At 54.8% G+C, this 26,375-nt stretch overlaps 2 protein-coding genes across 13 annotated transcripts; one reads left to right on the top strand and one right to left on the bottom strand.

Annotated features, from left to right (window-relative positions):
* Positions 1 to 240: 240 nt before the first annotated feature.
* Positions 241 to 7,900, bottom strand: PARP6 (poly(ADP-ribose) polymerase family member 6). Of its 9 annotated transcripts, none has more exons than XM_015872363.2 (22): positions 7,490 to 7,900; positions 6,045 to 6,122; positions 5,841 to 5,935; positions 5,661 to 5,721; positions 5,482 to 5,572; positions 5,339 to 5,405; positions 4,789 to 4,938; positions 4,412 to 4,589; positions 4,169 to 4,222; positions 3,990 to 4,085; positions 3,821 to 3,913; positions 3,618 to 3,743; positions 3,473 to 3,538; positions 3,280 to 3,347; positions 2,514 to 2,562; positions 1,946 to 2,058; positions 1,783 to 1,855; positions 1,578 to 1,647; positions 1,034 to 1,113; positions 901 to 964; positions 711 to 795; positions 241 to 643 (listed from the first exon to the last, which is right to left on the bottom strand). In XM_015872363.2, exons 1-22 carry the CDS (start codon positions 7,883 to 7,885, stop codon positions 541 to 543), a joined length of 2,256 nt encoding a protein of 751 aa, XP_015727849.1. In that variant the 5' UTR covers positions 7,886 to 7,900; the 3' UTR covers positions 241 to 540. The 9 variants fall into 9 exon arrangements, 7 of the variants coding, with proteins under 7 accessions (XP_015727849.1, XP_015727850.1, XP_015727851.1 ...); XM_015872364.2 differs by having other exon boundaries at positions 1,946 to 2,055; XM_015872365.2 differs by having other exon boundaries at positions 4,439 to 4,589.
* Positions 7,901 to 9,023: 1,123 nt separating this feature from the next.
* On the top strand, positions 9,024 to 26,120 carry PKM (pyruvate kinase M1/2). Of its 4 annotated transcripts, XM_015872372.2 has the most exons (12): positions 9,396 to 9,481; positions 12,604 to 12,663; positions 12,876 to 13,045; positions 13,412 to 13,503; positions 15,936 to 16,067; positions 16,307 to 16,493; positions 17,255 to 17,525; positions 17,977 to 18,127; positions 19,152 to 19,304; positions 22,173 to 22,339; positions 25,009 to 25,190; positions 25,440 to 25,757. In XM_015872372.2, the coding sequence occupies exons 2-12, from the start codon at positions 12,623 to 12,625 to the stop codon at positions 25,544 to 25,546; spliced, it is 1,653 nt and encodes a 550-aa protein (XP_015727858.1). In that variant the 5' UTR covers positions 9,396 to 9,481; positions 12,604 to 12,622; the 3' UTR covers positions 25,547 to 25,757. The 4 variants fall into 4 exon arrangements, with proteins under 4 accessions (XP_015727856.1, XP_015727855.1, XP_015727859.1 ...); XM_015872370.2 differs by lacking the exons at positions 9,396 to 9,481; positions 12,604 to 12,663; positions 22,173 to 22,339 and adding exons at positions 9,024 to 9,094; positions 22,795 to 22,961 and having other exon boundaries at positions 25,440 to 26,120; XM_015872369.2 differs by lacking the exons at positions 9,396 to 9,481; positions 12,604 to 12,663 and adding an exon at positions 9,025 to 9,094 and having other exon boundaries at positions 25,440 to 26,120.
* The last annotated feature ends 255 nt before the right edge of the window (positions 26,121 to 26,375 follow it).

Raw genomic sequence — 26,375 nt, 5'->3', positions numbered from 1 at the left:
ATGTGATCCTCACTCTGCAGCACATGGTGTGACCACAGTGATCCCTTCAGAGCGGCCGCATCCCATCTCTCCACAGCAGCCCATCCCTTCCCATGTTCCCATCGCTCGCTCCAGCTCCATCCCATCCTTATGTCCCCGGTCCCTCTGCCATCGCATCCTCTCCCTGCCCCCCCTCCCCGCAGCACTCAGCCCATGATGCGCTCAAAGAATTCCACACCACCACAGCAGCTCGCTTTCCTGTTTTTTTTGTTGTTTTCTTTGCTTTCACTTGTTCTGTCAGTTTGGCTTTTTTTTTTTTGCTTCAGTTTCTCATCAATAAAAACGCCATCGCCACAAACGTGAGGAGAGACAGCCACCAGCACAGGGTCAGGGATGGAGCGCAGGGGACAAGGGACCCGGCAGCCCACTCCCCGCTGCTCACCTTTGTGCAGGGAGGAGCTGCAGCCCCATGGCCACCCACTGGTGCCCCCATATGTCACCACCTGCTGCCAACCACATGTAGGGCCATTACTCAGCACCCCACAGCAGGGCCCCCGCCGCTCAGTTTGTGTACACCTGAGTCCCGATCACACGCATGATCTCCTTCTGGATTTTGGGGTCCTGAGTATTGATATTGGCATCTCCCACCTGGCCATCTTCGTACCTGGAGGGAAAAGCATTAGCGGTGCCCACAGGGCAGATGTGAGCACAGAGCAGGTGCTGGCACTCACACAAAGAAGAAGCGGGTGCAGACGTGGTCCGAGACGGGGCAGACCCAGATGTTGCCATGCTTCTGCAGGTCCTTGGATGTGATGACTGCGGAGGGAAGGGGCCGCCATGTGGGGGCTGTCCCCGATGCAGACGTCACACCAACACACCCAACCCAAACCCATCAACCCACCACCCAACGTGGCCCCGCACCTTCGCAAAGCGCGATGCAGTTCAGGTTACGGCTCTGGAGGAAACGGGACTGGATGGAGCGGGTCTGCAGGGAGAGCAGCCAGTGTCACCCCTGCCCACTCCCAGCCCCAGCCCCGTGTCCCCGCTGTGTCACCTGGGGGATGGTGTTCATCCGGTTGTACCTCTGCACCAGCTCATCCTTTGAAGGCATCCGGTGCTGCCCTTTCCCCATCCCTGTGGACAATGGCACAGTGGTTATTCCTGGCCTGTGGGCTCCCAGGGTGGGGACATGGCAGCCACTGGGCAGCAGCACTCTGAGGTGACACAGGGATGGTGGTGAGGACACGTGTCAGACACCCCAGGGATGGCCACAGCAGGAGAGCCAACCTGCCAGCAAACACCAACCCCCACAGTGGGAGCAGCACCTTCTGGAGTCAGCACAAGGAAGAAGCAGCTGCCATGTCACCTTAAAGTCATTTTTTCAGCCTAGGAAATGCCCATTCATTGTTGTTTTTTTCCCTCAGTGACTGAGCGGGTGTATCAGAGCGCCCCGATTTGTTGGGGAGACGATGGTGTGGGAGAAGGACATGGGATGTGGCTGGGATGCCTGAGCATCCCAATGCCATGCGGCTCCTCTGTGTCATGCAGGGAGCAGGATGGGAGCACAGGTGGGACCAGCGGAGCAGGCAGCCTCTTACCTGAGTATCCAAAGGAAATACTGGAGATGGGGCTCAGATAGATGCCCTTGCCATAGGCTGCTCCATGCAGCTTGCAGGAAAACACCGGGGTGAGCAACGCGGCACCCGTGGCAGTGTGGGCATGAGGCATGGCCACAGCATCCCTGGGGCTGCCCACATCCCTCCCCACCTGCCCCGATCCGGAACCGGCATCAGCGAGCGGTACCTGCAGCTTGGTGTAGGACGCGTTGACCAGCCCGTTGCGCAGGATGGAATGCCAGTTCTCAATGTGAGAGCCACTGCAAGAGCCGGCATCAGTCCCACGGCACCCAGCCCTGCAGCACCCCACAGGGATCCCACCAGACCCCCACCACCCTGCAGTTGCTCACTGGAAAGCAAAAGTGCTGCCGTAGAGCTTCTTGGCGGTGCGGAACCGGGCCTCCTTGGCTGGGGGGCTGCTGAGCAGGAGGAACTGGTGCGAGGTGTGCATGAACTTCAGCTGCTACCAGTGGAAAGGGTGGAGCAAAGGCAGCGCCGACGAGGAGAGAGGACAGACAGACGGACGCAGATCATGCACGGCAGCCCCCAGCCCTGCACCCACCTCAGCACTTTTCAGATGCTTGGCCATGGCAGGAGGGCCAGGATTTCTAGGCGCTCACCCATTGCTTCCTGCAGCATCCTCTGTTTCCTGTCCCAATACTGCATCCCACAGTGCCCTCCACCCTCCACCCCACAACCTACATCCCATGTCTTTATACCCCCATGCCATACACGTACATCCCTCCTCCAGCTTCCCATATTCCACATCCTCTATCCCACATCCTGCATCCTCCATCTCACATCATGAGTGCGCAGCCTGTAGCTACACCTATAGTGCACATCCCACCTCCTGTACCTTACACCCCATGCCTTGCACTGTGCAGCTCACACCCACACAGCTCTGGCCAGGCCACTTACCCTGCTGAGAGGCAGCTTGACAATGTGGGATCTGTTGCTGGAGATGATCCTGCAGAAGAGAAGGAAGATGAGATAGAGTGGTCGCACCTGAGCCCCACTAGTCTCTAGACACTTTTTACTCCTTACCATCCCACCCCACTGTATCCCATCATATCACATCACATTGCAACACATCACATCCCATCATATCCCTACTGTGTTCAGTTTTGTATGCCCCACTGGCAGAAAGACATCGAGGCCCTGCAGCTTGTCCAGAGAAGGGCAACAGAGCTGTGAGGGGTCTGGAGCACAGGTGTTATGGGGAGCAGCTGAGGGAGCTGGGAGGGGTCAGCCTGGACAAGAGGAGGCTCAAGGCAGACCTTATTCTTCCCTACAACTCCCTGACAGGAGGTTGTGGCAAAGTGGGGGTTGGCCTCTGCTCCCAGGTAACAGCAACAGAATGAGAGGAAATGGCCTTAAGTTGTGCCAGGGGAGGTTCAGGTTGGATATTAGGAAAAACTTCTCAGAAGGAGTGGTCAGGCACTGGAACAGGCTGCCCAGGGAGGTGGTGGAGTCACCATCCCTGGAGCTGTTCAAGAGCTGTGGAGATGTGGCACCGAGGGACATGGTCAGTGTGCACGGTGGGGATGGGTTGATGGTTGGACTAGATGATCTCAGTGATCTCTTCCAACCTTAATGATTCTTTGATTCTGTTGTATCCCATCCCACTCCACTCCACCACATTTCACTCCATCCCATCCCATGCCTTTAGCACCCTTGGTCTTACCACTGCAGAAGGGGATGTGCCAGTGGGTCCAGCTTGTCCATCTGCTTCTTGATCTCCAGATAGGAGCCCTGGCAGAGGCACAGAACCACAAAAAAAAAAACCACATAACCAACCCATAATGGAGAAAGGCAGCAAAATCCCATGTAGACATCCAAAATGGTGCCAGGATGCAGAACTAGGGCTTTCCATGTACCTGGGTCATCTCCCGGATGGACATCACGCTGTCCAGAGCCTTCTGCAGCCGCTCGTAGTTCTTCTTCTGCATGTGGGGCAGCAGTGAGGTGGCCGTCAGAAGGGTGTCAGTGCCCAGTGCTGGGGCACACCACCCCGCTTCTTACCTTGGGGTTGAAGGCAAGTGTTTTGGGGTCATTGGGGTCCACCACGGAGGGATAAGGCTCAAAGATGATGCTTTTGCGGGGGGATTCCAGCGCGGCGCGGCACATGGCCACCAGCAGGTCCACCACCTGGCCACCAAGATGGACATGGGGTCACCCCAGAGATTCCACCCTTGTGTCACCCACCCGTGTCACTCTCCGTGTACCTCAGCGCCTGTGGCCACTTCTTCTGCTGCACCGGACATCACGCCCAGGGTGTAGAAGGAGAAGACGCACAGCTCACGGGTGCACACAGCCGGCTGCAGAGGGGACAGGCACTCAGTGATGGCGACACAGGGTGACATGCACACTCGCCTGCCCCCAGCAGTGCTGCACCTTGAGCATGGAGCCATTCTGGAAAACGTGCTGCTCATCACACACCACGCAGTACTCGTTGAGTGTTGGGATGCGCTGCTCTGCGTACTTCATGATCTGTAGGAAAGGTGCAGGATCAGCCCCATGGCAGCCCCGAGAGTCATAAAGGGACAGCAGGGGCAGTGCCATGGGCTGCTCACCTGGACGAGGAAGCCGTACTCCAGCGTGGGGACATTCTTACAGTGGCCACCAACCTGCGATGGAGCCGGAGTGGCGCGAGATGCATTACTCCTTTCCCATACCCCTCACACAGCATCAGGACCTCACAAAAGCCCTGGGGGCCCCAATGCCATCCCAGAGGGACAATGGGGACATGTGCCCCTGATGCCATGTGGGAAAGGAAGGGAGAGCAAAGAGAGCCCCGAGCCGGGGTTGACACCCACCAGGATGTTGAAGGGGGCAACACCTGCCTGGGTGCTGGGGGTGTAGCCAAACACCTCCCCCTTGGGGTTCTTCACTGTGCAGGAGATGGAGCGGTTCATCAGGCGGTTGACGCGCACTTCAGGAGCACCCAGTTTGCCCTTCAGCACCGAGTCTGGGATGACAGGAAAGCTGGGCGACCTGTGGGCACGGGATCAAGGAGACACTTTTTACCATCACCCCCCCCAGAGGGCCATTTCCCTCACAGCTTTTCTGTCCCCCTACATCCAGCACTGAATTTTCACCTTCCTGCTTTTGGGGTTTCTGGAAGCTCCTGTTCACCTCAGCAAATGGGGGAACTGGGGCACTGGGGAGGGTGGGGACATCGCTGGAACCTTACTTGGGGATGGGAGAGAAGATGCTGAGGCCGGCTCGGAACTTCTTGATGGTGCCACTTGTTTTGAACCAGCTGTGCCTCTTCTCCTGCTGGGTCTTCAGGAAGTCGTTGCTGAGATGCTTCCATTGCTGCGATGTGAACATGCCCAGGATCCTGGCAGAAAGGTGACATGGGTGCCCAGGTAAAATGCTGGCACCCAGCAGTGCTTCGGCTGAGCACGTCTCCTGCTCCACCCCAGGGAAAACTCAGTGACCAGCCCGTCCTGGAGCTGTAGGGCCAGCAAGAGCACACAGCGTGATGGGGACATGTGGCACCTGGCTCATCTGGGGACAAAGTTTGCCCTGAGAGGCAGTGGGTGCCCCAACCCTGGAGACAGCCAAGGTCAGGCTGATGTGGGCTTTGAGCCCCTAATCTCCACTAATGGAGATGTAGGTGTCCCCACTCATTGGACTGATGGCCTTTAAAGATCTCTTCCAAATCAAACAATTCTATGATTCTATGAATGCAGTAACCTGCTCCCTCCCTGTCACCCCGCAGTGTTTTTGGTTCTTACTTCTTCAGCTGCAGGCCCAGCCCAAAGCCCTCCTTGTTGGATGGCTGGAAGACCTCGATGGACGGTTCTGTGGGCACAGAGCTGTTGGTCAGCACAGCGCTCACAGCCATGCAGGGACACTCTGGCTGCCCATCCCCACTCACCGGGGCCATCGAGGTACTGGGAGAGGGAGAAGCGCAGGCGCAGCACGATGGGCTCTGTCCGAAGCACCTTCCAGGCTGTTGCCACCTCCTCCTGCCAAGAGACAGCCACGGAGACATCAAGTTGGATGCGAGGACCTGAGAGCCACCCCACCAGAACCCCCTGCACCACAGGGACTCACATCGAGGAAGCTGATATTCACGTGGAGGTCGATGTCCACGTCGTCGATGGTCCCATACTCCCTGCAATGACACGTGGCACGGTGGCAGGCATGAGTCTGGGTCCTGGGGTTGCCACCACCAGGTGACAAGGCACTGTCACAGCCAGGTGCCTCAGGATGTTACGGCACAGGCACACCCACCTGACAGACACAGCATTTTCGCTGTAGATCTCCTTCACGGCCTCGATGTCGGCGTCCAGCTGTGGGTGCCGGTACAGATCGGCGGCACAGGTCCCCTGCAACAGCACCATCACATCTGGTGTACCCACAGCCGAACAGAGGGGACAAGGAATCCCCAACCCCTCTCCACCCCCACCGTGGCACCTGTTCCCCCATTGGCCTCACCTGTACCCCATAAAGGAACTCCTCAGACTCATTGTCCCCATCGGAGTCATCGTCCGTCCAGTACTGGCCCTTGAGGTCCTGTGGGAAGGCAGATGGGGGGCAGAGGGTTAGCAGGGAGAATTTGGGGAAGAATGTTTTGGGGGAATTCATTGCGGTGGGCTGGGGGCAGTTTGAGGAGTTGGAGGGGCAGATTGGGGGCGAGAAAGATGGGGATTGGGATTTGGGGGGTTGGGTTGGGTGCAGGTTTGCAGGGCATAAAATGAGGGGCTGCACTGAGACAACTTTGGGGGCTGCAGGTTTGTGGGTCAGATTAAATGGTGCAGCTTTGGGGGTAGGTCCAGAGGGCACATTTTGGGGTGCAGGTTGGGAGGCAGCAGATTGGGGTGCAGGCTGAGGAGTATAGGTCTATTTGGGGAGAGCAGGTTTGTAGGACAGATTTGGGGCTGCAGGTTTGTGGTGGCAAGTCTGGGGGTAGATTTGGGAGTGCAGGTTTTGGGGTGTAGGTTGGAGGGAGGATTGAGAACTGCATGTTTAAGTAACAGATTGGTGGGGTGCAATTTAAGGGTGCAGAAAGGAGGAAGGCTCGGGGGTGCAGATTTGAAGTGTGGTGCATATTTAGGGGTCACTTTCTAAGAGGTAGATTTGCGGGGTGCAGATTAGGGGGTTTGGGCTGAGGGTTAGATTGTTGGGTACAGGTTTTTGGGATGCAGGTTTGAGGTGCAAGTTTGGGATACAGGTTATGGGGCTACAGATTTGCAGGGTGCAGATCAAGGTGCAGTTTGAGGGATCTGGGTTTTGGGGATGCAGCTCGAGGGGACCAAGTGCAGGTATGGGTACAGATATGGGGTCCAGGCTGTGGGTAAAGATGTGGGGTATGGGTTCTGGGGGTGCAAGTTTAGGGGTGTAGATCGAGAGGTGCAGGTTTGGGGTGCAATTGGGAGGTGTGCACTTGGGGTGCAGGATGAGGAATGCAGGTTCTGGAGGGGAAGGTTTGCAGGGTGCAGGTTTAGGGGCACAGGTTTAGGGTTGTGGGCTGAGCGGCGCAGGTTTGGGATGCAGGTTTGGGGTGAAGGTTTGGGATGCAAGTTGAGGGTGCAGAATTAGAGATGCAGGTTCCCGAGGTGCAGGTCTGCAGGATGCGGGTGTTGATGGGCAGACTGGGAAGTGCGGGTTTGGGGTGCGGCCGTTACCCGCAGAGGCCCCACAACCGATGTGGAGGGGTCAGCTCCCCCAGCCCCTCCCTCCTCCACCCGGGGCAGCTCATTGGGCTCCGTGGGGCACACGGCGGACCCCGGCCCCGCGCTCGCGGCCGTCCCACCTCGGTACCACCGCCCGCGGCGCGGCCTGTGCGCGAGGCCCGGCCCCTGCGCCGCCCGCAGGCCCTGGATCGAGGCGGCCCGGCGACCCCGCGTTCCCCCGTCCCCGCGGCCGTCCCCGTCCCTCACCATCTCAGCGCTGCCCGCGGCCTGGCCCCGTCCGTGCCGCCTCCATGCCGCCGGGCGGGCGGGCGGCCATCGGGCCTTGACGTCAGGGCCCCGCGCCTCCGTCGCCCGGCAACGCCGCCCGGGCGGTGACGTCACCGCGGGGACCCCGGCCCCGAACCCCGACCCGTCCCGGCCGCGCCGCGCCCCGAGTGGGGCCGGGCTATGGCGGCGGGCAGCGGTGCCCTGCAGCCCCACATCGGGTCCCCGTGGGCTCCGCTCTGTGTCCCCAGATGTCCTTAGCACAGTCTCCCCCATGGAGCTCACGGCTACATGCCGTGTCCACACACAATGGCTCCACGTTGGGTCCCTGCCGTCCTCACTTGGTGCCCTCAGCACACAGTCCGCATGGTCCCCCATGGTCTCATGTTGGGTCTGCACGGTCCCCCTTTGGCCTCACATTGGGTTCCTATGGTCCTCGCTCAGTGTCCTCCACACATAGTCCTCATGAGACCACATTCGGTCCCCATGGCCTCACATTGGGTGTCTGCACTTCTCTCTCATTGACCCCAGCACACGGTCCCTGTGGTCCCTCAGTTCCTCATGGTCTCTATGGCTCCACGTTGGTTCCCCATAGGTCCTTGTACCCTCCCATTAGATCCCTGTGGTCACCACTCAGTGCCCCCAGCATAGGAACCCTATGGTCCCTCACGGTCCCTATGGCCCCATGTTGAGTCCCCTTGGCCTCACACTGGATGCCCCATGGTCTCTGCTTAGTGTCCCCAAATGTCCTTAGCACAGTTTCCATGGTCCCCCTTGGTGCTCATGGCCTCATGCTGGGTGCCCACAGTTCCCCTGGCCTCACACTGGGTTCCTACAGGTTCCCCTGTTTCTTCATGGTTGCCCCCACTCTCTCTGGCCCCACACTTGGTCCCCATGGTCTCCACTTAGTGTCACCAGCACAGTGTCCCCATGGCTGTGGCACTGGGTGCCCACTTTGGGTGCTACATTACTGTCACAAGGACCCCAAGAGGACCTCAGAACAGAGCCCCTACTTGTGGTGCTGGCACACTGTCCCCTGCACAATGTCCTGATGATCCCAATGCAGAACATCCAGGTAGGGTCCTCCATGGTCCCAGCAGTGTCCCTATGGTCCCAGCACAGGGTCCCCCCATTGCTGGCACCATGTACCCATAGATCCAGCACAGTGTTCTCATGTCCCTGCCTTTCTCTCCCTTTTTTGGGATGACCTGGGGACACCCCACACCAATCAGAACCATGGGGACACCAACTCGATGGCTGCTGACAAGTTCGGGTGCCCAGGCCAGCTCTGTAACTCGAGATACCTATTTTTGTCCCCAAGTGTCTATTTCTGTCCCCAGACCTCAGAGCTGGCAGCAGGGGGATGGCACGTTTCCCCCTGCACCCCATCTTCTGTGGGTGTCACCGCGTTGGGGGGCTATGTGTGACGAAGCCACATGGGTGCAATGACCTTTTCTCACTGGGACACCTGTTTTGTCCCCTAGATTCGGGGAAAACCCCATTGACACATGGGGGACATCGCGGGGTGGCTCAGAGGCCAGCAGGAGCCACTTCACGGCGTCCCTCGGCGGTCCGGCATCCCTGCAGGTACCGTGGGCAAGGGGCTCGGGTGGGAGAGCCGAGGGGAGCGGAGCCATTAAGAGCAGCGCGGCCCCTTTAAGAGCAGCGCGGCCCCTTTAAGAGCAGCGCGGTCCCTTTAAGGCCGCAGCCACTCTTCCCCCGCGTGCTCTCCGGCTGCGCTTGCCGCCCTCTGATTGGCTGCGCGGTGCGTGAGAGTTAAAGCGCTTCCTCCGCAGCTTGCGCGTCCGCCGAAAAAAGGAGTCCCGGCCGTTCGCCCCGTTGCGCAGTGGGCGGAGGGATCCGCGGGGCGGTGCTTCGGCCGGGATCACCTTGGCTTTGCGGCGGGGCGGCGTGCAGAGCGGCGGAGGGGCTCGTAGAGGACGCGTCCGGGCACAGCCGCGGCAGCACCAGGAGGTAACGGCGGCCTCCGGCTCCCACAGGGAGGGCGTTGAAGGAGGGCGGGTAGCCGAGGCCGCCGTCATCGTCGCCGGACCCGGCGTTCAAGCGGGAGTGTTAAGCTCAGGGCAGGGCGATGAGACGCCGAGGGGGCGCTGAGGGGAAGGGCGGCTCCACGCGGCTGGGGTAGCGGCGGCGGAGGGATGGATGGATGGATGGATGTGTGTGTGTGTAGGTGTGTGTGTGTGTAGGTGTGTGTGTGTGTAGGTGTGTGTGTATGTAGGTGCGTGTGTGTAGGTGTGTGTGTATGTAGGTGCGTGTGTGCCCCCAGCGCTCCGCCCGCCCGCCCTGACTCAGCCGTCGGTGCCGCGGCCACGTGCCGTGTCCCCGCTCGGCTCTTGCCGAGGCTCCCCGCTCTCCCAGCCCCGTGCTCCCATCCGTCCCCCTGTAGCCGCCTGCCCGCTCCCTCCGCCCCGCTGCGGCCTTTGAGGCGCTCGGGGGCCGTGAATGGGGCTACGGCGCTTTCGTTGGCGGGGGGCGGCGTGCGGAGCCCGCTCGGTGCCGCTCCGTTAAGGCGCAGCGCTGCTCGGGGAGCGGGTGGGAGCGCGGGGCCGGGTTCGGGCATCGTCCTGCCCCAGGGACGGCACTGGAACGGGAGGGGATGGCGGGGGGGTGTTAGAACTGGGGAACCGCCCTCCGACGCCGGCCCGAAACCGCCGCCGTGAGCGCTCGGCCCGCTCCCGAGCCGCCGTCGGACGGTTGCGGGAGGCGGAGGAACGAACGGGCTCGGCCGAGCGCCGCCACCACGTGCTGCCGTGTGCGGGGGGAGGGGGCGGCGCCGCGCGGTGCGGGTCGGCACGTACGGCATGGGCGGCACTGGGGGGTGTGAGCTGCGCGGGGCATAAGGGGCATAAGCTCCACGCCATAAGTTCGTCGCCCGCGCTTCTTCCCTTCTGATTAAACAGGCTTCGCTTGAGCCTGCCCCGTGCCCTTGTCCTCTAGGAAGGGCAGCCGCAGCACAGCAGCGCGATGCCCAAAGCTCATCCTCCGCCTTGTGGCTCGGCGTCCCGTCCCGGCCGTCCCCACGAGGGCTGCCTTGGAGGCCATCTTGCAGTTGCATAAGGATGCGGCGAAACCTCCCGCAGTACGAGTCATCCCCCCCTCCCTGCCGGGGGGCCCGCCGTGTTGGCGGCGTGCTGGGAGCCCGGCTGCGTGGCCGTGGGGTGGGGATGGCGGTGGGGCTGAGCCTCCGTCGTGCCCCGGGCACGGCTGGGATGCCGCAGCCGGACGTTCCGTAAGTCACTGAGTCACCCCGCTGCTCGGCCCGCTGCCCTCCAACGGTCCGGCCCTTCTGGAATGTTCAGCGGCCGGGGAGGCATCGGCCATTTTGAGCGTGCCCTGCCTGGAATGGGGTGATACCTGGAGGGATTTAAGAGTTACGCCCCGAGAAAGGAAAGCTGCTTTGTGCAGGGAATCAGGCTTTGCGAGGTATTACTCCCCACCCCCTTCCCAGCTCAGCTCACTGTGCCTGCAGGTGTTTCTTAAAAGACAAAAAGTGGGAAATGCCAGACGTTCCTCTTGGGGTTATAAAACAGCCCCTTGGAGCATCCATCCTTGCAATTGGAATGCAGGAGGAAGCAGAGGAACGTGGGGCTCCCTGCAGCCCTGCAGATGGTGGCTGGGTTTTTATTCTGGTGCCGTGTTTCTTCTGTCCTCCCCATACAAGGTCACTGCGTGGCTGCAAAATCTCAGGGGATTCTGACTCCAAGCAATTTAACTCTCCTCCCTTCTTAGACTATTGCAAAGCCTTCGGGGCTTGAAAATCACACTTACAAATGACTTCAGTGGGTGGGGAGTTTCCACAAGGAGGAAGCCGCCTCCAAAGCAGGGCGGCTGTGCTCCTGTATGAGCTGCACTCAGTGCTCTGTTCTCCCCAGCCCTATTCCCTACAGCCACTATTCCCCGCAGTCACACAGGCTCTTTCTGCTGCTGTTTGCAGAGGCAGTTTCCTGGCAGAGGCCCTTTGTCCTGTCCAGCAGGTGCTCCAGGATGCACCAGCAGATGTTAGAAGGCTGAAACACAGTGTTCAGGTCTGAGCAGCGGGCATCCCTGTAATAAAACGCCTTTGTTGAGGCTTTTATGTGGGCAGGCTTTCTTGTACTGACTGAAGTGAATCAGCAGCTTCTGGCAGGGCTGAGGTAAAGGCCGCCTGCCAGGACAAATTATGGTTTCTGCTGGCCCATCTTTGCGCTCCATTTCATGCGTCGATGAGGTGATGGTGAGTCAGGGCTGCCTGCGAGAGGATCTGCACGTAGGAGGGGGGAGCGGCTGCTCAGGGACCTCCGTGCTCACACTGCTCCCTTCTGCTCAGCTTTAGAGGAGCTGCTGGTTTATTAATGCCCTGTGCAGATGGAGGTGCAGCGTGGGGAAAAAAATGGTGAGCTTTGTTCATGTGCCAGATGGGAGTGTGTCCCTGCATGGCGCAGTGTGCCGAGGGTGAGCAGCCCCCCACACCTTGGGGAGCAATGCACTGAAGCTGGTGGCAGCAGCATGCGAAAAGCTGAGCCTTGCACAGGCACAAAGTCCTGTCTCACCTGGCTGTAAATGCAGGAGAGGACAGGCAGGTTTTAGTTGCGTTGCTGATTGAGGACAGAATTCCCAGCCGGGTGTGCTCCCATTGCAGCACACATCAGTGTTTCACTTCAGCTTTCTCATGGGGTTGGGACCTTCCCCGCTGTTCTGGGGATGCTTTTGTCTCATGGAGGCAAACATGGGATTTCTTACTCCCAGAAACATCCAGTCTTATGCCCTGTGGAGGCTTCGTACAGATGCAGGGGCTGTGGGAGACTGCTGCTGTTTATTTGGAGGAGGACATTCAAGGATTCTTTTGTCTTATTTGCATCGTCTGCCCCGGTGTTGTGTTCAATCAACTCAAGTCTGATTATCTGTGCGGGCTTAAAGGCTGGGTTAAGCCTAGGTGCACTTGGTGTGCTGAGGTGTGTCCCCGTGTGCAGCACAACTGCAGTCACACCAGCTGCCTTGATCCCTGGGCTGCTGGCAGAGATGGGCTGAGAGCGGGCAGGGAGCGGGCAGCACGCTGCCTGTGCACTGAAGCGCTTGAATTTTGTTGCGTTGTGTAGCTGCAGGGGAAGACTGGCAATGAAGAGAAGCTATGAAGGGAACTTCTGCATAGAAGGCAGGTGAGCTTTGGGTGGCATCCATGGGGAATGACATTTAAATAGAAGTGTGTCTTGCCTGTACCTAAGACTCTCAAGTAGGAACATAACGATAGTCTGACCCAGTAGCAGCTTTCTTGTTACCTCCATATTCATCACGTGGGTGTGTTGGTGTCTCTGCATGGTGAACGAGCAGGGGCGACCCTTAAACCCGGCACCATTTTCTTCTCTCGCAGACACCGAACATCAGTAACCATGTCAAAGCACCACGATGCAGGGACCGCTTTCATCCAGACCCAGCAGCTGCACGCTGCCATGGCAGACACCTTTCTGGAGCACATGTGCCGCCTGGACATCGACTCCGAGCCAACCATTGCCAGAAACACCGGCATCATCTGCACCATCGGTACGTGGCTCCCAGATCCCACATTGTAAGCTCAAGCTGTGTTTGCTTGTGTTGGTGAAACTCGTTGTGGGAATGTGGGATGGCTTCAGCCTTTATCCGTTGCGAGGGCTGTGCCTGTCTGTTGAGACTTGACTTTCCCATGCCTGCCTGCCCAGTTTTATTGCTTGGATTAAATTCAGTGATGTCTGAACTGGTTGGGTTCAAACGAGCTCCTAGAGTCAAGTTAAGACAAAGGAGCTGCTTTCATGTTGAGCAGTCTGTATCCACTGTGCTTCACTTATGCCTCCACGTGAAACAGCCTGATGTTTGTGGGTTGTCTCATTATCATATTATTAAGTTAATATTCAAACTGTTTCCTCCTTTCAGGCCCAGCCTCCCGCTCTGTGGATAAGCTGAAGGAAATGATTAAATCTGGAATGAACGTTGCCCGCCTCAACTTCTCGCATGGCACCCACGAGGTAAGGGTGGGGATGGGGCTGACACTGCCCTGAACTTGTGACTGCTGATCCCTTCCTTCCTTCCTGCAAGAGGAGACCAAGGGAAATCCAGCTTACTCCAGAGCAGCTGTGGTAGTGTAGGAAGACAAAACTTTATGCTTGTGGGAAGTGTGCCAGCTGTAAATACCAAGAGTGCTGATAACATTTCAGTGCTTTCTGGAAGCAGTTGTTTCCACACCCTTCTGTGCACCTACCTCTACCTGGGAGCCAGATAGCTGATGTGCGAGTTCCTTCACTTCTTCCCCACCCTCATGGGGAAGTGAACTCACATTTGCTTTACAAGGCTGCTGCTTCTGAGTTACTTGTGCACCTCTGCAGCAGTACACAACTATCAGTTGTCACCCTGCTTCACTGCTGGAGGTTTTAGAAACAGTCAGTGAATAACCTTGTCTCAAAAGATATTTGTAGTAATTAGTGTGTGCATTTGAAAGAATTGAGCTTCTGGATTTGCCTGGCTAGCCAGCTGCTCAGGTTATGTTCCTGGTAGTCATGAGGAAAGCAGTTCCTCGCTTATGAGGGGCAATAAACTTCTAAGAGTAAGGTCAGAAGAAATCAACACTGCTTCTGGTGGACGAGCCCTTTTTGATATAAATAGATGAAATCCTCAGCAACGCTACAGGAGCAGATGATCCTGTTCCGGGTTGCCCAGAATGCCACCCTCAGCATTGAGAAGAGTTCTTATGCTGGCTGCCCTCCAGCCTTTAAAATGTCAAACTGTAACCAAATGACAGTTGTCTGTGGCTTTAATTAGTGAACTGTGAGCCCTGAGGTGTGTAACAGCTTGACCTCTCGCCCTCACGGCCTTTAAAGGCCACAGGGCACTGCAGAAACCAAAAGGTCTGGTGTTTAGCTGTGCGCAGCCGTTGGACCATAGCTGTATTAGCCTGTAGTAGCAGCAGTGTGCACGCTGTAGCTAACCAAAATTCAATGTAAAGGGCTGTATGGGCTGACTTCACCCCTCAGGTCATGTGCTGCTACCAGTCGGGAGGCTCAGCAAGGAGTTGGTGGTCAAGCCTGAGCCTTCTTAGCTGTCATAGCACAGTGCTGTGGTTGGTGTGCTTGTTAGCTGAGGTGAAGGAACAGGGTATGTGGCTTAGCCTGGGGAGAAGTGCAGCCCAATTGCATGTTTGGTTTAGATGGAGGTTAGGTGACAGTGGTTGGTCTTGCTGCAATCTCCTGCCCAGTTTATCTGTCAGCTCTAACCAGGCAAATCTGAGTTCTTTTCTGGATCCTCAAGCACTCTGTTGTCCACTACAGTTGCCTGAGGTTTTCACGTGCTGTGCACGTTTCAGTTCCAGTGTTTATTCTAAAACACCTAGCAGGGCTTGAGTTAGCAACTAACCAGATGCTAGACCTTGAAGCTCTCTCATGGAGGAAGTCTGCTTTTACTTCAGCCCTTGTCAGCATTCCTGTTGAGTGTAATTCTCAAGGAAGTCAGAGTCCCTAGGAGCTGGTCATTGATCTGTATCAAGTAATAAAATGTCCCAGGTGACTGAGAGCAGACAAGCCCCAGACTCTGCTCAGACATGTTTCCTCTCAGTCACAGCTGTGGTGTGTGGAAGGACCAGGTTCCTCCTCAGACTCCACTTGTGCTTTTAATAGCAAACTTAATTTTTTGTGCTCTTAAGAGTTAACTGCAGTGTGTTTGTGGCTGAGGGTGTGCACACCAACCTGAGCACAGCTTGCTGCAGCTGCATCTTCCTGATCCCAAGGCAGGTGATGTGAGGGCAGCCAGGTGATTCAGGCTGCATGCTGTCAGCCCATGCCATGGGGAGGGGAAAGGGCATTTCTTATCTTCCGGAGTCTGCCAAGTATTGCATAACTCTGTCAGGCTTATCTCTAGTGTTGTTTAAACTAGATAGCAACCTGACTTGATGATCGTCTGAAGCTTGTTTGAGATGATTGGGATGGGAATTTCCCTGTGAAACTGTTCTGACATTGGCAGTACTAACAAAATGCTCTTGTGCACGTGGAAGGGTTTTGGAGCGTGGTGTTCAGTGACAGAGCTTTGAACTCCTGGCTGTGGTTGCTTTAGCTCTCAAAATAAGATGCAAATATATAAAGGGTTAATATCCTCTGAGTTAATCCCTTGTTGCAGCGGAGATTTCAGCCAGAGTTGTGAGTGTCCACCCATATGCCAGACAGCAGAGTCCTTGGTTCAGTTGTGTCTGTGGGACTGATAGTGGGGGTCAAAAGGCAGTGGGGCACCTTCACTTTCACACTCTGAGGGGAAGAGGACAGCAGCTACGTACAACTGTCACTTAGCTGTGATGTTTTCTTGGTGTGTCAGTCCTCCAGCGAATGTTATATCATGCTTTGAGTAGTATTTGGGTTATGTAGCATGAGCATTGGAGTAGAAGTCAGCGAAAGTTTCCCTTTCTTTTCCTTTCCAGTATCATGAGGGCACAATTAAGAATGTGCGAGAGGCTACAGAGAGCTTTGCCTCTGACCCCATCACCTACAGACCTGTGGCTATTGCACTGGACACCAAGGGACCTGAAATCCGAACTGGACTCATCAAGGGAGTAAGTTACTCTTTTATTTACCCCCACCTTTTCCAGTGCCTCATACTAGATACCATTGTTCCCATGGCCTGCTTTTTCTAGACAAGGATTATCTTACAAGAACAAAATAATTGTGTGCAGTGTTTGGCATTTGTACTAAAGAGCCTGCACAAAGTGCTGCAAGCTGGGCTGGCAGCTGTGTGCTTGGGTTGGCTTTTTTCCCCCATGTTTTTTTCTGAAATATTTGTTTTGACACGCAGAGTGGCACAGCAGAGGTGGAGCTGAAGAAGGGCGCATCTCTCAAAGTGACCCTGGACAATGCTTTCATGGAGAACTGCGATGAGAACGTGCTGTGGGTGGACTACAAGAACATCATCAAAGTTGTAGACGTGGGCAGCAAAATCTTTGTGGATGATGGTCTCATTTCCCTGCTGGTTAAGGAGAAAGGTGTGTAGCAGCTCACATAGGATTTGCTAGCTCTGCCTGTTTGCTTTTCCCTTAGAATGTGTGATGTTCTCCCCTCCAGAATGGTTCTTTAAGTTCTGCATTGAAGGAATGAGCACTGAGATCTAAGTCAGTACTACTATGAGTTGTTAAACTTAAAAAGAAGTTTCTCAGCTTGGGGTAATTGAGCTGGTGTTCACTAGTCATCCAAAACCCACTCTTACAGATGAATATCTGGGGGGTGTGCTTATGCCTATTGAACTGTGTTAATTCATACTTCCTACTGAGAGTTGAGCAAATTTTACAACATGAAACTTGTATGTTTTGTGGTTAGAAACTGAACCAGCTTTACTGGTTGTTCAAGGGAAAGTTTATTTCCCCACTGTTTCCTTCATGGGGATTCAAAAATCTGCCCAATCCTGGAGGTATCTCCTGTAACCCCAGAGTGTGCAGGTGAGGTGCTTGGATATTATGGGATGCCCATGTGCAGAAACACAGCCTGCTAGTTCTCTGAGGGAGGCAGCCCCAGTGTTCTCTGCATGGGGGGGAAAAAGAGACATCTTTCCCAAAAGCAGCACAGTGGGTTTATGCCGTGCTGCCATGGGTATGTTTCAACTCATGTGTGTTGGGAGTCCAAGGAGAGCAGTGTTGTGATTGCTGTAATCACTGTTGTTCTTGGGCAGCTTTGACAGGATGGGGTGTGGGAACTGGTGGTGGGGAGCGTGCGCTGCTATGCTCTTACTGTGGGAATGCGTCTGTTTCAGGAAAGGACTTCCTTATGACTGAGATTGAGAATGGCGGCATGCTTGGCAGTAAGAAGGGAGTGAACCTTCCTGGTGCTGCAGTTGACCTGCCTGCAGTCTCAGAGAAGGACATTCAGGACCTGAAATTTGGTGTGGAGCAGAACGTGGACATGGTGTTCGCTTCCTTCATCCGCAAAGCTGCTGATGTCCATGCTGTCAGGGAGGTGCTAGGGGAAAAGGGAAAGCACATCAAGATTATCAGCAAGATTGAGAATCATGAGGGTGTGCGCAGGTGAGCTTTGCATGAGTGTCACTGTGAGTCCTTCACTCTGTAGCAGCAGAAGGATGCAGCCCTTTCACACTGCATCTCCTCAGAAATCTACATCACTTGTAGTATGTGTGAGTTCAGATGTCAGTGCTCTGGATGTGAACTGGTGAGCTAGTGCATGGAGTCACCAAATCTGTGACAGACCATTAGACTGGAATGTCTCAGTCTGAAATGAACTCTTGTTCCTCTTAATCTGTTTATATGTAGCTTAGGAAACTGTCCTATGGCATGACCTTGTTTTCTTTCCTCCTCTTTGGGTATTACAGAGTACCAAAATAGCACCTGGAAGGTCAGTGTGCTGATAGGATATCTGTGAATCAGGCTCTACAGTGATGCTTCCTTTCAGAAAAGGATGGGGACAGAGCAAAGGGCCACCCTCATAACAAAGGGGATAACAAATCTCTCCTCTTGTCAGGTTTGATGAGATCATGGAGGCCAGTGATGGCATTATGGTGGCCCGTGGTGACCTGGGTATTGAGATCCCTGCTGAAAAAGTCTTCCTTGCACAGAAGATGATGATTGGGCGCTGCAACAGAGCTGGCAAACCCATCATTTGTGCCACTCAGGTGTGTAGAACACAAAGATAGCTTGTATAACTGCTGGGTGGGAGTGTAAGCAGCTGTGCTGTGGAGATTCTGGGGGCAGGTCCTTGATGGCATTTGCTAGCGGGTGGGAAGCAAAAGACAAGAGGTGTTGCAGTAGCTGAACAACTCATCTTCAGGCAAATCAGGGATTTCGGATCTTTTCCATTAAGGTTTGGCTGCTGAAGGCTCTACCCCCTTAAAACCTTGTACCACATGAGCCTTTTGAGCTGTGACCAAACAAATTTTGGGGGAAAAAAACTTGCACTTTGCATCATAGGGCAGCACATCTGTGTCTTACAGAAGGACTGCTGAGGCGCTGTGTCCCAGGTCTTTTGAAAGTTGCACTCATGCTGCAGCTTTAGAAGGAACTGAAAAAAACAATATGATCTTACTGTGGGGGCTGCAAGTGTAGGAGGAAGATGATACTCTGCAGCTTTAGTACAGATCACAAGCAGGCATTCCTTAGGCACTGGCAGGGCTGACTTTCTAGCAGAGCTTGCTCTGGGCACAGGCTGTGGAGGTGTGTGCTTCTGGGAGGGTTGTGCAGACTGGTTCTAGGCAATCATTAGGTGAGATTCTGGATGTACCAGCCACGTATTCCCAACCAGAACATCGTGTTAGTAGCAACCTCAGAAAGGGACAGACGCATACGCTGCAATAAATGAGTTGGGTTCCTTGGACTGAGCCCTGGTGCTGAGAAGTTGAATTGAAAAGTGAGAATACAGTATCCGTGGTGTAGTTAAATCCCTTCAGAAAAGGAGTAAGTGTAGAGTGGGAAGAAATTGTGTTGTCTTTTTTGTTTTAATTCAGAGCTTGTTAGGGAGCAGGCCCCTCTTGGTTCTGTAACTATGGAAGAATGTATCTCCCTTGGCACCAGTGAGTCTCTCCCTACTGCTGAAAGTCAGATTATATCTTGTACTTTACATGTGTATGGAGGTGCCTTACTGAAAAAAACAGCCCCTTCTTTCTGCTATATTCTGACTCTTTTGGACTTGTTTACCTGCAGATGTTGGAAAGCATGATCAAGAAGCCTCGCCCAACCCGTGCTGAGGGCAGTGACGTTGCCAATGCAGTGCTGGATGGAGCGGACTGCATCATGCTGTCTGGGGAGACCGCCAAGGGAGACTACCCGCTGGAGGCTGTGCGCATGCAGCATGCTGTGAGTATCCATCCTGATGCAGGTGGCAGTGCTCTGCCTCCCATCTGAGCCCATACCTAAAGATGTAAATGCCCGGTGCAGGTGGCAGCACCTAGTGGCATAAAGCAGCAGTTCCTTGGTTCATGTTTCCACCATGGGATTTGCTTTACCTAAAGTGGCCCTGAGGGCCTGGAACCTTGCATTGAATGTTGCATGCTACTGTCAGGTGGAGCTGAGAGCTGCTTTTACAGTGCTCAGATCTAAAACTTCAATTGAACCACATTCATTTTGATTTAAGGCCAAGATAATGGCTTATTGGCTGTTACCTTGGTATGGATATCTTTGAATGCCTTGTGCCTTTTAGTGTTTTTAATGCCTTAAACTTGCCCAAGGTCAGGAAGCTGCTTGTTAAGCAGTGTTTGTCTAGATAACAAAGTGTTAGCTGACTCCTCTGGGTTGGGGGAGGAGGGGGGGGAGTATTGGTACAGGGTGGGAAGAAGGCTTGAGGTGTTGCATCCAGCAGCTGATGCATTTGGTGGTGGCAATGTTTGTTGCACAAATGCTGACAGCCCCATGTTTTTACATGCCTGAACTGCCAGAAAGTTCTGCTCTGCTTAAGTTAACCCAGCTTGTGTTTCAGTTCACCAAAAATCCTGATGCCAGGCATCTTGAAGGTACTGGTTTTCCCCACTTGTGAGGGTTGTGAATCATGATAATTTTACCTGCAGTTCAGGTGATACAGACAAAAGCACTTAGCTAGAGTTTCTGCTTGCAGTGGATTTTCTAATATCTTTTATCTGGTCAGTATGGAGTGGTGTTTTCTCACATAGGAAATAAAACATGACTTAACTACTGGGTAGTGACTGCTGGCTTAAAAGCTGAGTTCTAACTGAGGACTCAAAAAAGTTGATCCTTAGTCTTTCAGCCCTACATTGAGGCCTAAATCTGCCTACCACGATTTGGGAACTTACTGCCTTGAATGCTGCAATTCTGGCCTGAAAGCTTAATTAGATATGGCACAACCTGTCTGAGTCTGTGGCTCTGTACCTCCCTGTGTGTGCAGGGTCTTCCTGCAGGGCTGGGGATAATGGTGCTCCTTCTGCCAGGCCCCCAGAGATGAAAAGTTTTTACCTACTTTGCAGTGGAGCAAATCTAGATTTACCTTGTTAAATATACTCACAGGCAGCAAGGTCATCAGCAGCACCGAGAATGAGCAGGGCATGCACCCTTTGCACCACTGAAATACTTTAACTCCCCTCTCCTAGACTTTTGCTGGGTTGCTGTGGGCTTTCACAAAGCAATCACTTTCCAGTGAGCTTTGCAGCAATGAGCTTTCTGTTTCCTGACTGGCATCCCTGCAGCAAAAATAGTGCTTGCAGTTTGGCAGTGAGTTTCCAAGTGTTGTGCAGGCTGTTTCCTACTTATTGCAGTGGGCTTCCTTCCACTTGCAGCTGATGATATGCAGTTGTCAAATGCTGACGTGGCCCTCCTGTCTAACAGGACAGTGCTGTGCATGGCTCTTCCAGTCCCTTTCCTCTCCCACCCTGCAGTCTCTACCTGCATGCCAAATGCAAACACTAACTATTTCCATGCAAGTAAAGCCAGCTGTGATGTGCAGTGAGGCATTGCTGTGCCCTTCTGAAGCCATCGTCAGAGCAGGCACTTGGGCACACACACGCTGACTCTTGGCAGTGGGGAAGTAGCCTTCCCACTAAACTCAGATTCACTCTGCATGTAATGCGCAAAGCTACCTTCCTTTGGCCTGGAAGTTGAAGGTGTGTTGCCTGCCTGCCAGTGCCTGCAGCGTTTTCAGGTAGAGATATGTACTCCGTATTCCATTTGACCTGACAGTGTGAGCCAGCAAAAGCAAAACCGATGCTTTAGGACTGGCAGCTTGTGTTCCTGTCTGTCACGTGTCCTCTTATATTTAGACATAAGACACTTAACTGCTTTAGCTTAAACTGGTATCTGTGGAAGAGGGATAATTCCTGCATCATGAAAAATAATCCATTAGCACCAGAGTAGCAAAGTTTTTATTGGAAAAGGGATCCAAGTGGAAAGCTTCCATGACAGTGGCACTACAATCTTTGCTTTATCATCAGCTTGTTGTGCACTGTGTGGCAGCTGTTCAGATTTGTGAGAAAGGGGATGAAATGTCCTTCAGAAGATCAACCTTTGCATGCTTGTCTAGTCTCTGCAAGCCTTCTTTATCGGGTTGTCAAGGACAAGTGCAGCTTTCTGAGATGGGAATTGTATCTTAATGTGATTCTCATGGTACTGGGATGAATAAATCACGGAGCTTGTTGTACACGCTAAGGCTGTGACCAGAAGTCCTTTAATTGTGCACCTCTGGCCTGTCTGAGCCTGGCGTAAATTCCTCGCTTTACATGGTGAGGCAGCCCTGTAAGGAAGGCTTGCTTCTGTTTGTTCCCTTCTTACTGAAAGAGAAGTTGGTACAGCACTTGGAGGTGAAACTTCTTTGGCTCTTAGTTGAACTGGGTGAAGCCAGGAAGGGAACGCATCTTCTCTTTCCAGGGAAGATCTACCAAGAAGTGAAATGAGCAACCACACTAAAGTGTAGTTTGAGGGCTTCAGTTGTAATCCCTGAAAAGCAAACTGCGTTTGGTTGCTCTGAGAAGAGTCCAAAATACAGCAAAAGTGCTGCCATTAAAACACCTGCCAGCTGGATGGTGTGGGGCAGCCAAAGCAGCTGTGACATGCAGTACTGCACCTGAGAGCCAAAGAGTGTTTCACAGCCTGACCTTTAATATCCTCTTGCATGCATTACTGTGCAATTAAGGAAATTAATGTGATCTCATGTTGCTCTGGTCTACCTTTTCCTTTTTTCTTTACTCATTTCTTCTCTGCCCTTCTTCCTCGGGCCTGCAGATTGCTCGTGAGGCTGAGGCCGCAATGTTCCATCGTCAGCTGTTTGAAGAGATCTTACGCCACAATGTACACCAAAGGGAGCCCGCTGATGCCATGGCAGCAGGCGCGGTGGAGGCCTCCTTTAAATGCGTAGCAGCAGCTCTGATAGTTATGACAGAGTCCGGCAGGTAGGGCTCAGAGAGGGGAGAAGCTTAGGCTGCGTAAGGTAACTGATGCTCGTTCCCAGCATGCAGGTTAGATACGTGCTGTGTGTCAGTCACTGCGTGAATGAGACCACGCTTAACATTGCAGGCATTCAGCAAGCAGCATGCAGCTCCTGTACCCACAGGGCAGGGTCCCAGGTAGGTAGGAGCAGAGCAAGAGTGCCTGGCAGTTGGGCATGCATGGCAATGGAGTGTGGGCTCAGCAGGGTGAGGTGCCACCAAGTGGGGAGAAAAACTTGGAGGATCAAATTGCTTGTTGGTTAAGGTGGTGCTGAAGCCAATTTTGGCTCTTTGGCAACTCTTCTGAAAGCCAGAAGCTGGCAGCAGCTGTGTGTCACCTCTGTGACAGCACTTCGCCCTACCCTGTGCTGAGTGACTGACGTGAGTGTTGTCTTCCCGAATGCACGTTGCTCTTTTAGATTGCCCGTGAGGCAGAGGCCGCCATCTTTCACAGGCAGCTGTTTGAGGAGCTGCGTCGCCTGACCTCCCTGAACTGCGATCCCACCGAGGCCGCTGCTGTTGGCGCTGTGGAAGCGTCCTTCAAGTGCTGCAGCGGGGCCATTATTGTCCTCACCAAGTCTGGAAGGTAGGAGGTCACAGGCTCCCTCGGGTCATGCCGGCTCCGTGACCAAGTTGGGGGAAGGAGACCTGCACACTGTGCCTTGAAATAAAGCTGGAGCAGCGGAGCCCAGGTTTTGGCAGCAGCGATTCCTTGAGAGGTGGCAGAGATTTCAAACATCTGCACATATGCAGCACTGGGTTTCCAAGCCTGCCAGCGTGGCGTCGGCACCAGGCCCTGCCTCTTCCTGTTCTGCACAGCACCTCTGCCAGGAGTGGAGGGGAAAAGTAAAGTGCTGCAGCTTCCAGCTTCTTAGCAAGAAGTCCTCAAGTTAGCAGTAGAGGTAGAAGTTCAGCAGATGCAGGATCTTTCCCTTTCAATCAAGGCTTTGTCCTCTTGAAGGAGCTGTAGTTTGGCTGCTACCCTGCTGAGCCTTTTGGGCACCAAGCCAGCTCCCCTAAGCACAAGAGGGGTGAAGAGAGGATGCTAAACCAGAATTGTCAGGCAGGAGGACTGGATGCGTTGCAAGTTGTCACAAGCTTCCCAAAGCCTTCCTGTGAGTAGTTGTGAAGAAGCAGGCAGCCAGCTTCCTGTGCAGCCAGGTGAGCTCAGCACCGTGTCCAGGTGAGGCAGTGATGCAGACTGAAGCTCTGTAGGGAAGGATTTCTGACCAGCCATGCTGATACACCGCTCTGCCTGTTGAGTGGGAGCGAAGCACAGGGCTATACAGCCTGGCTGTGAGCTTTTCCATCTAGAGGAGCCACGCTCAGAGCGTGTTGGACCATAAGTCTCAAACTACTTTCTGGAAGAGAAGCTGAGTATCTTACATGGAGCAGAATTAGTGCTGCAGCGGAAACGTGACCGTGTGCATGCTGGGCACGGCCTGCCTCAAGAACCCTCCAGTGAACCCTTAACCTGAACTTACAGCTTAGAATGATTGGAAGCAGCCATTTTGTGCAGAGATGAGAAACAACTGTATGAGCAGTGAGTTGTGGATACCCTTCTAAAGTTTCTTTGTGAAAGGTTCCAGTCTTACACTTGACCTTTTTGGAAAGATTTGAACTCTGGTATTTGAATATTTTTAGCTGTGGATTCTGTTACAGCCTTGGAGTACCTGTGTCTGTTAGAGCTGCTGTGTGGGGAGGATTGTCTGAGAGCTGGCATGTGTGAACTGGGGGCTTTTGAACCGAGTTCTTGCTGAGCTTGGCTGCGGAAAACAAGGTTTGCAAAAGCTAGTGAGGCTGTTGGCATGTGTGTCAGAAGGATGGAGCTGTAAATGGCATGGCCGGGCAGCTTTAATTTTGTTGGCTTCTACAAGCAGAGCCCAAGGGAGGGGAGGCTGTGTTTGCCACCCAGTGTGTGCTGCCTGCTGTGTGGAGTCTTTGGTCACTGTGTGTGGGTAGCAGCCTCCTTCAGAGCAGCCCAGTGCTCCCTGCACTCAGACCAGGTGAAGATGCTTCAATGCTGCTTCCAGCAGCGCATCTGGGGATGAGCACGTGGTTTTAAACGTTGGCTGCTGCTCTGGAACTTAAACCCATTGGTGGGCTGTGGTCAGACCCATTTTTGGGGGTGACTGCCTTTCCCTGACCAGGATTCTGTCCTCTGGAAGCATCTTCCTCACAGTGCTGCTGCCACAGCCTTGAAGTGGGGGTTGACAAGAACAGCGGAAACTTGCAGGGTTCCAGTTGAGATGCCAGGGAGAGTTTGCAGAGGACAGAATAAATGGCAGCCAGCCACCTTCACATAGCAACAGAGACAAGTAGCTGCTTGTGTCTGGGGCCAAAGCATGCAGATGGCACTCCTGAAATGTGGGGGTGTGACAGTCTCCCCCCACAAGGCTGGGTAGGATCTGTTGCTTTCTGGTGTTGCTCAGCCCCGTTGCTAAATGGAGGGATTGAGTGCTGAGCTCTGCTGGTAGAACTTGGCTCTTGCAAAGTGTTGTGCCAGCATCCTCTGGTCCCAGCCTGGCACACTGAGAAGTGGCAGAGCCTTGTGCTGCAGGCAGGGCCGCCCCTCTGCTTGTGCCTGTGCTGCAGTGCCGTGTCTCACCCTGTGTCTGCTGCCCTCCTTACAGGTCTGCACACCTGGTGTCCCGGTACCGCCCGCGGGCTCCCATCATCGCTGTGACCCGCAATGACCGAACAGCGCGCCAGGCACACCTGTACCGCGGCATCTTCCCTGTGCTGTGCAAGGAGCCGGCACACGATGCCTGGGCAGAGGATGTGGATCTGCGTGTGAACCTGGGCATGAATGTTGGTGAGTGCCGTGGTCCTGCCCTGCTCTGGGGGCTGCAGCAGGACGTGCAGCACAGCGTTAGTGCGGCCGTTGGGATGTGGGGAGCGCGGTTGCGTAAGTGCACTGCATCTAATGGGGAAATGGGACGCTGGTTTCGTCACAGCAGCCTTGAAATAGCTGCCAGCAGGAAACCAGGTTTGCTTCAATAAGGAAGAGAAGGGGGGTGTGAGCAGACCCAGATGCTGATGCTTTTTCCTTCTCTTTCCCCAGGCAAAGCCCGTGGATTCTTCAAGTCTGGGGACCTGGTGATCGTGCTGACGGGCTGGCGCCCTGGCTCCGGCTACACCAACACCATGCGGGTGGTGCCCGTGCCATGAGCTGCCGGCACCGCCACCTCTTCACCCCCACGCTCCTTCCCCATGCATTAGGCCAGCAGTCGCTTGTGATATCCTCCTTGTCCTTAGCGTGGATGTAGGTTGCTCAACACCACCGAGTGCAGCAGCGGGGGAAGAGACCTTAAATCACTCAGAATACTTGAAGTGTGTAGTTGTTCCCAGACCTCTCCCTGTAGTTAAGCCATGTCCGAGCTCCCCTTAGCTTAGCGCTGCCCTCAGGGTGTGGCTGTGCTGCTCCTTACCCGTCTATGGGCAGGAGCTGGTGCTCGTGGTAACGGTTCTGCTGCTGCACACGCGGCTCCCCCGGCTGGTGCCCCTGTGCGAGGGGTTCTGGGTCACACTCCAAAGCTGCTCCCGGCTCCAGCAGGTGCTGCTCGTTGTTCTGTGTGCGGGGCAATGGGGGCACGGCTCATCTCCATCAGCCCCTGCCCTTAGTGGTGTCTGTCCGTTGTCACCTTTCCTCTGTTCCTTCTGTCTGGGCCCCTTTTGGCTCCGATGGGTGTATCGGGTTGTGGAGCGCCACTGTGCACGTCAATAAAGAGCTGAGCACCCCGCACGGCGCTTGGTGCGTGTTGTGTCGCGATGGGGCGGGACTGCGGGCGGAAAGAGGACGCGGGCACTTTAAGGGGCGGGGCGACTGGAAGGGGGCGGGGCTACGGCCGGGCCTCCACCAATCGGAGCGGAGGGCGGTGCGCTGCTCTGAAGGGACCGAGCTCAGCAGCACCAATAGGAACGCGGGGTGGGGGCGGGGCATGGCGGCGGGCGGCCAATGAGCGGGCGGCGTGGCGCCGCGAGGCATGACGGCGCCGGG

Source organism: Coturnix japonica, chromosome 10 (assembly GCF_001577835.2).
Source record: "Coturnix japonica isolate 7356 chromosome 10, Coturnix japonica 2.1, whole genome shotgun sequence".
In the NCBI taxonomy this organism is placed as follows: domain Eukaryota; kingdom Metazoa; phylum Chordata; class Aves; order Galliformes; family Phasianidae; genus Coturnix; species Coturnix japonica.
This window is presented reverse-complemented; position numbering and strand designations above follow the sequence as displayed.

Coding starts and splice junctions, on each gene's coding strand:
- PARP6 (XM_015872361.2), bottom strand. CDS start 7,885: ATGGGGGACCATGCGGACTGTGTGCTGAGGGCACCAAGTGAGGACGGC. Junction 3,539..3,617: donor CACTTGCCTTCAACCCCAAG/GTAAGAAGCGGG, acceptor CCCCACATGCAG/AAGAAGAACTACGAGCGGCT. Junction 644..710: donor TGCACCCGCTTCTTCTTTGT/GTGAGTGCCAGC, acceptor TTTTCCCTCCAG/GTACGAAGATGGCCAGGTGG.
- PKM (XM_015872372.2), top strand. CDS start 12,623: ATGAAGAGAAGCTATGAAGGGAACTTCTGCATAGAAGGCAG. Junction 12,664..12,875: donor AACTTCTGCATAGAAGGCAG/GTGAGCTTTGGG, acceptor CTTCTCTCGCAG/ACACCGAACATCAGTAACCA. Junction 25,191..25,439: donor GAACCTGGGCATGAATGTTG/GTGAGTGCCGTG, acceptor CTCTTTCCCCAG/GCAAAGCCCGTGGATTCTTC.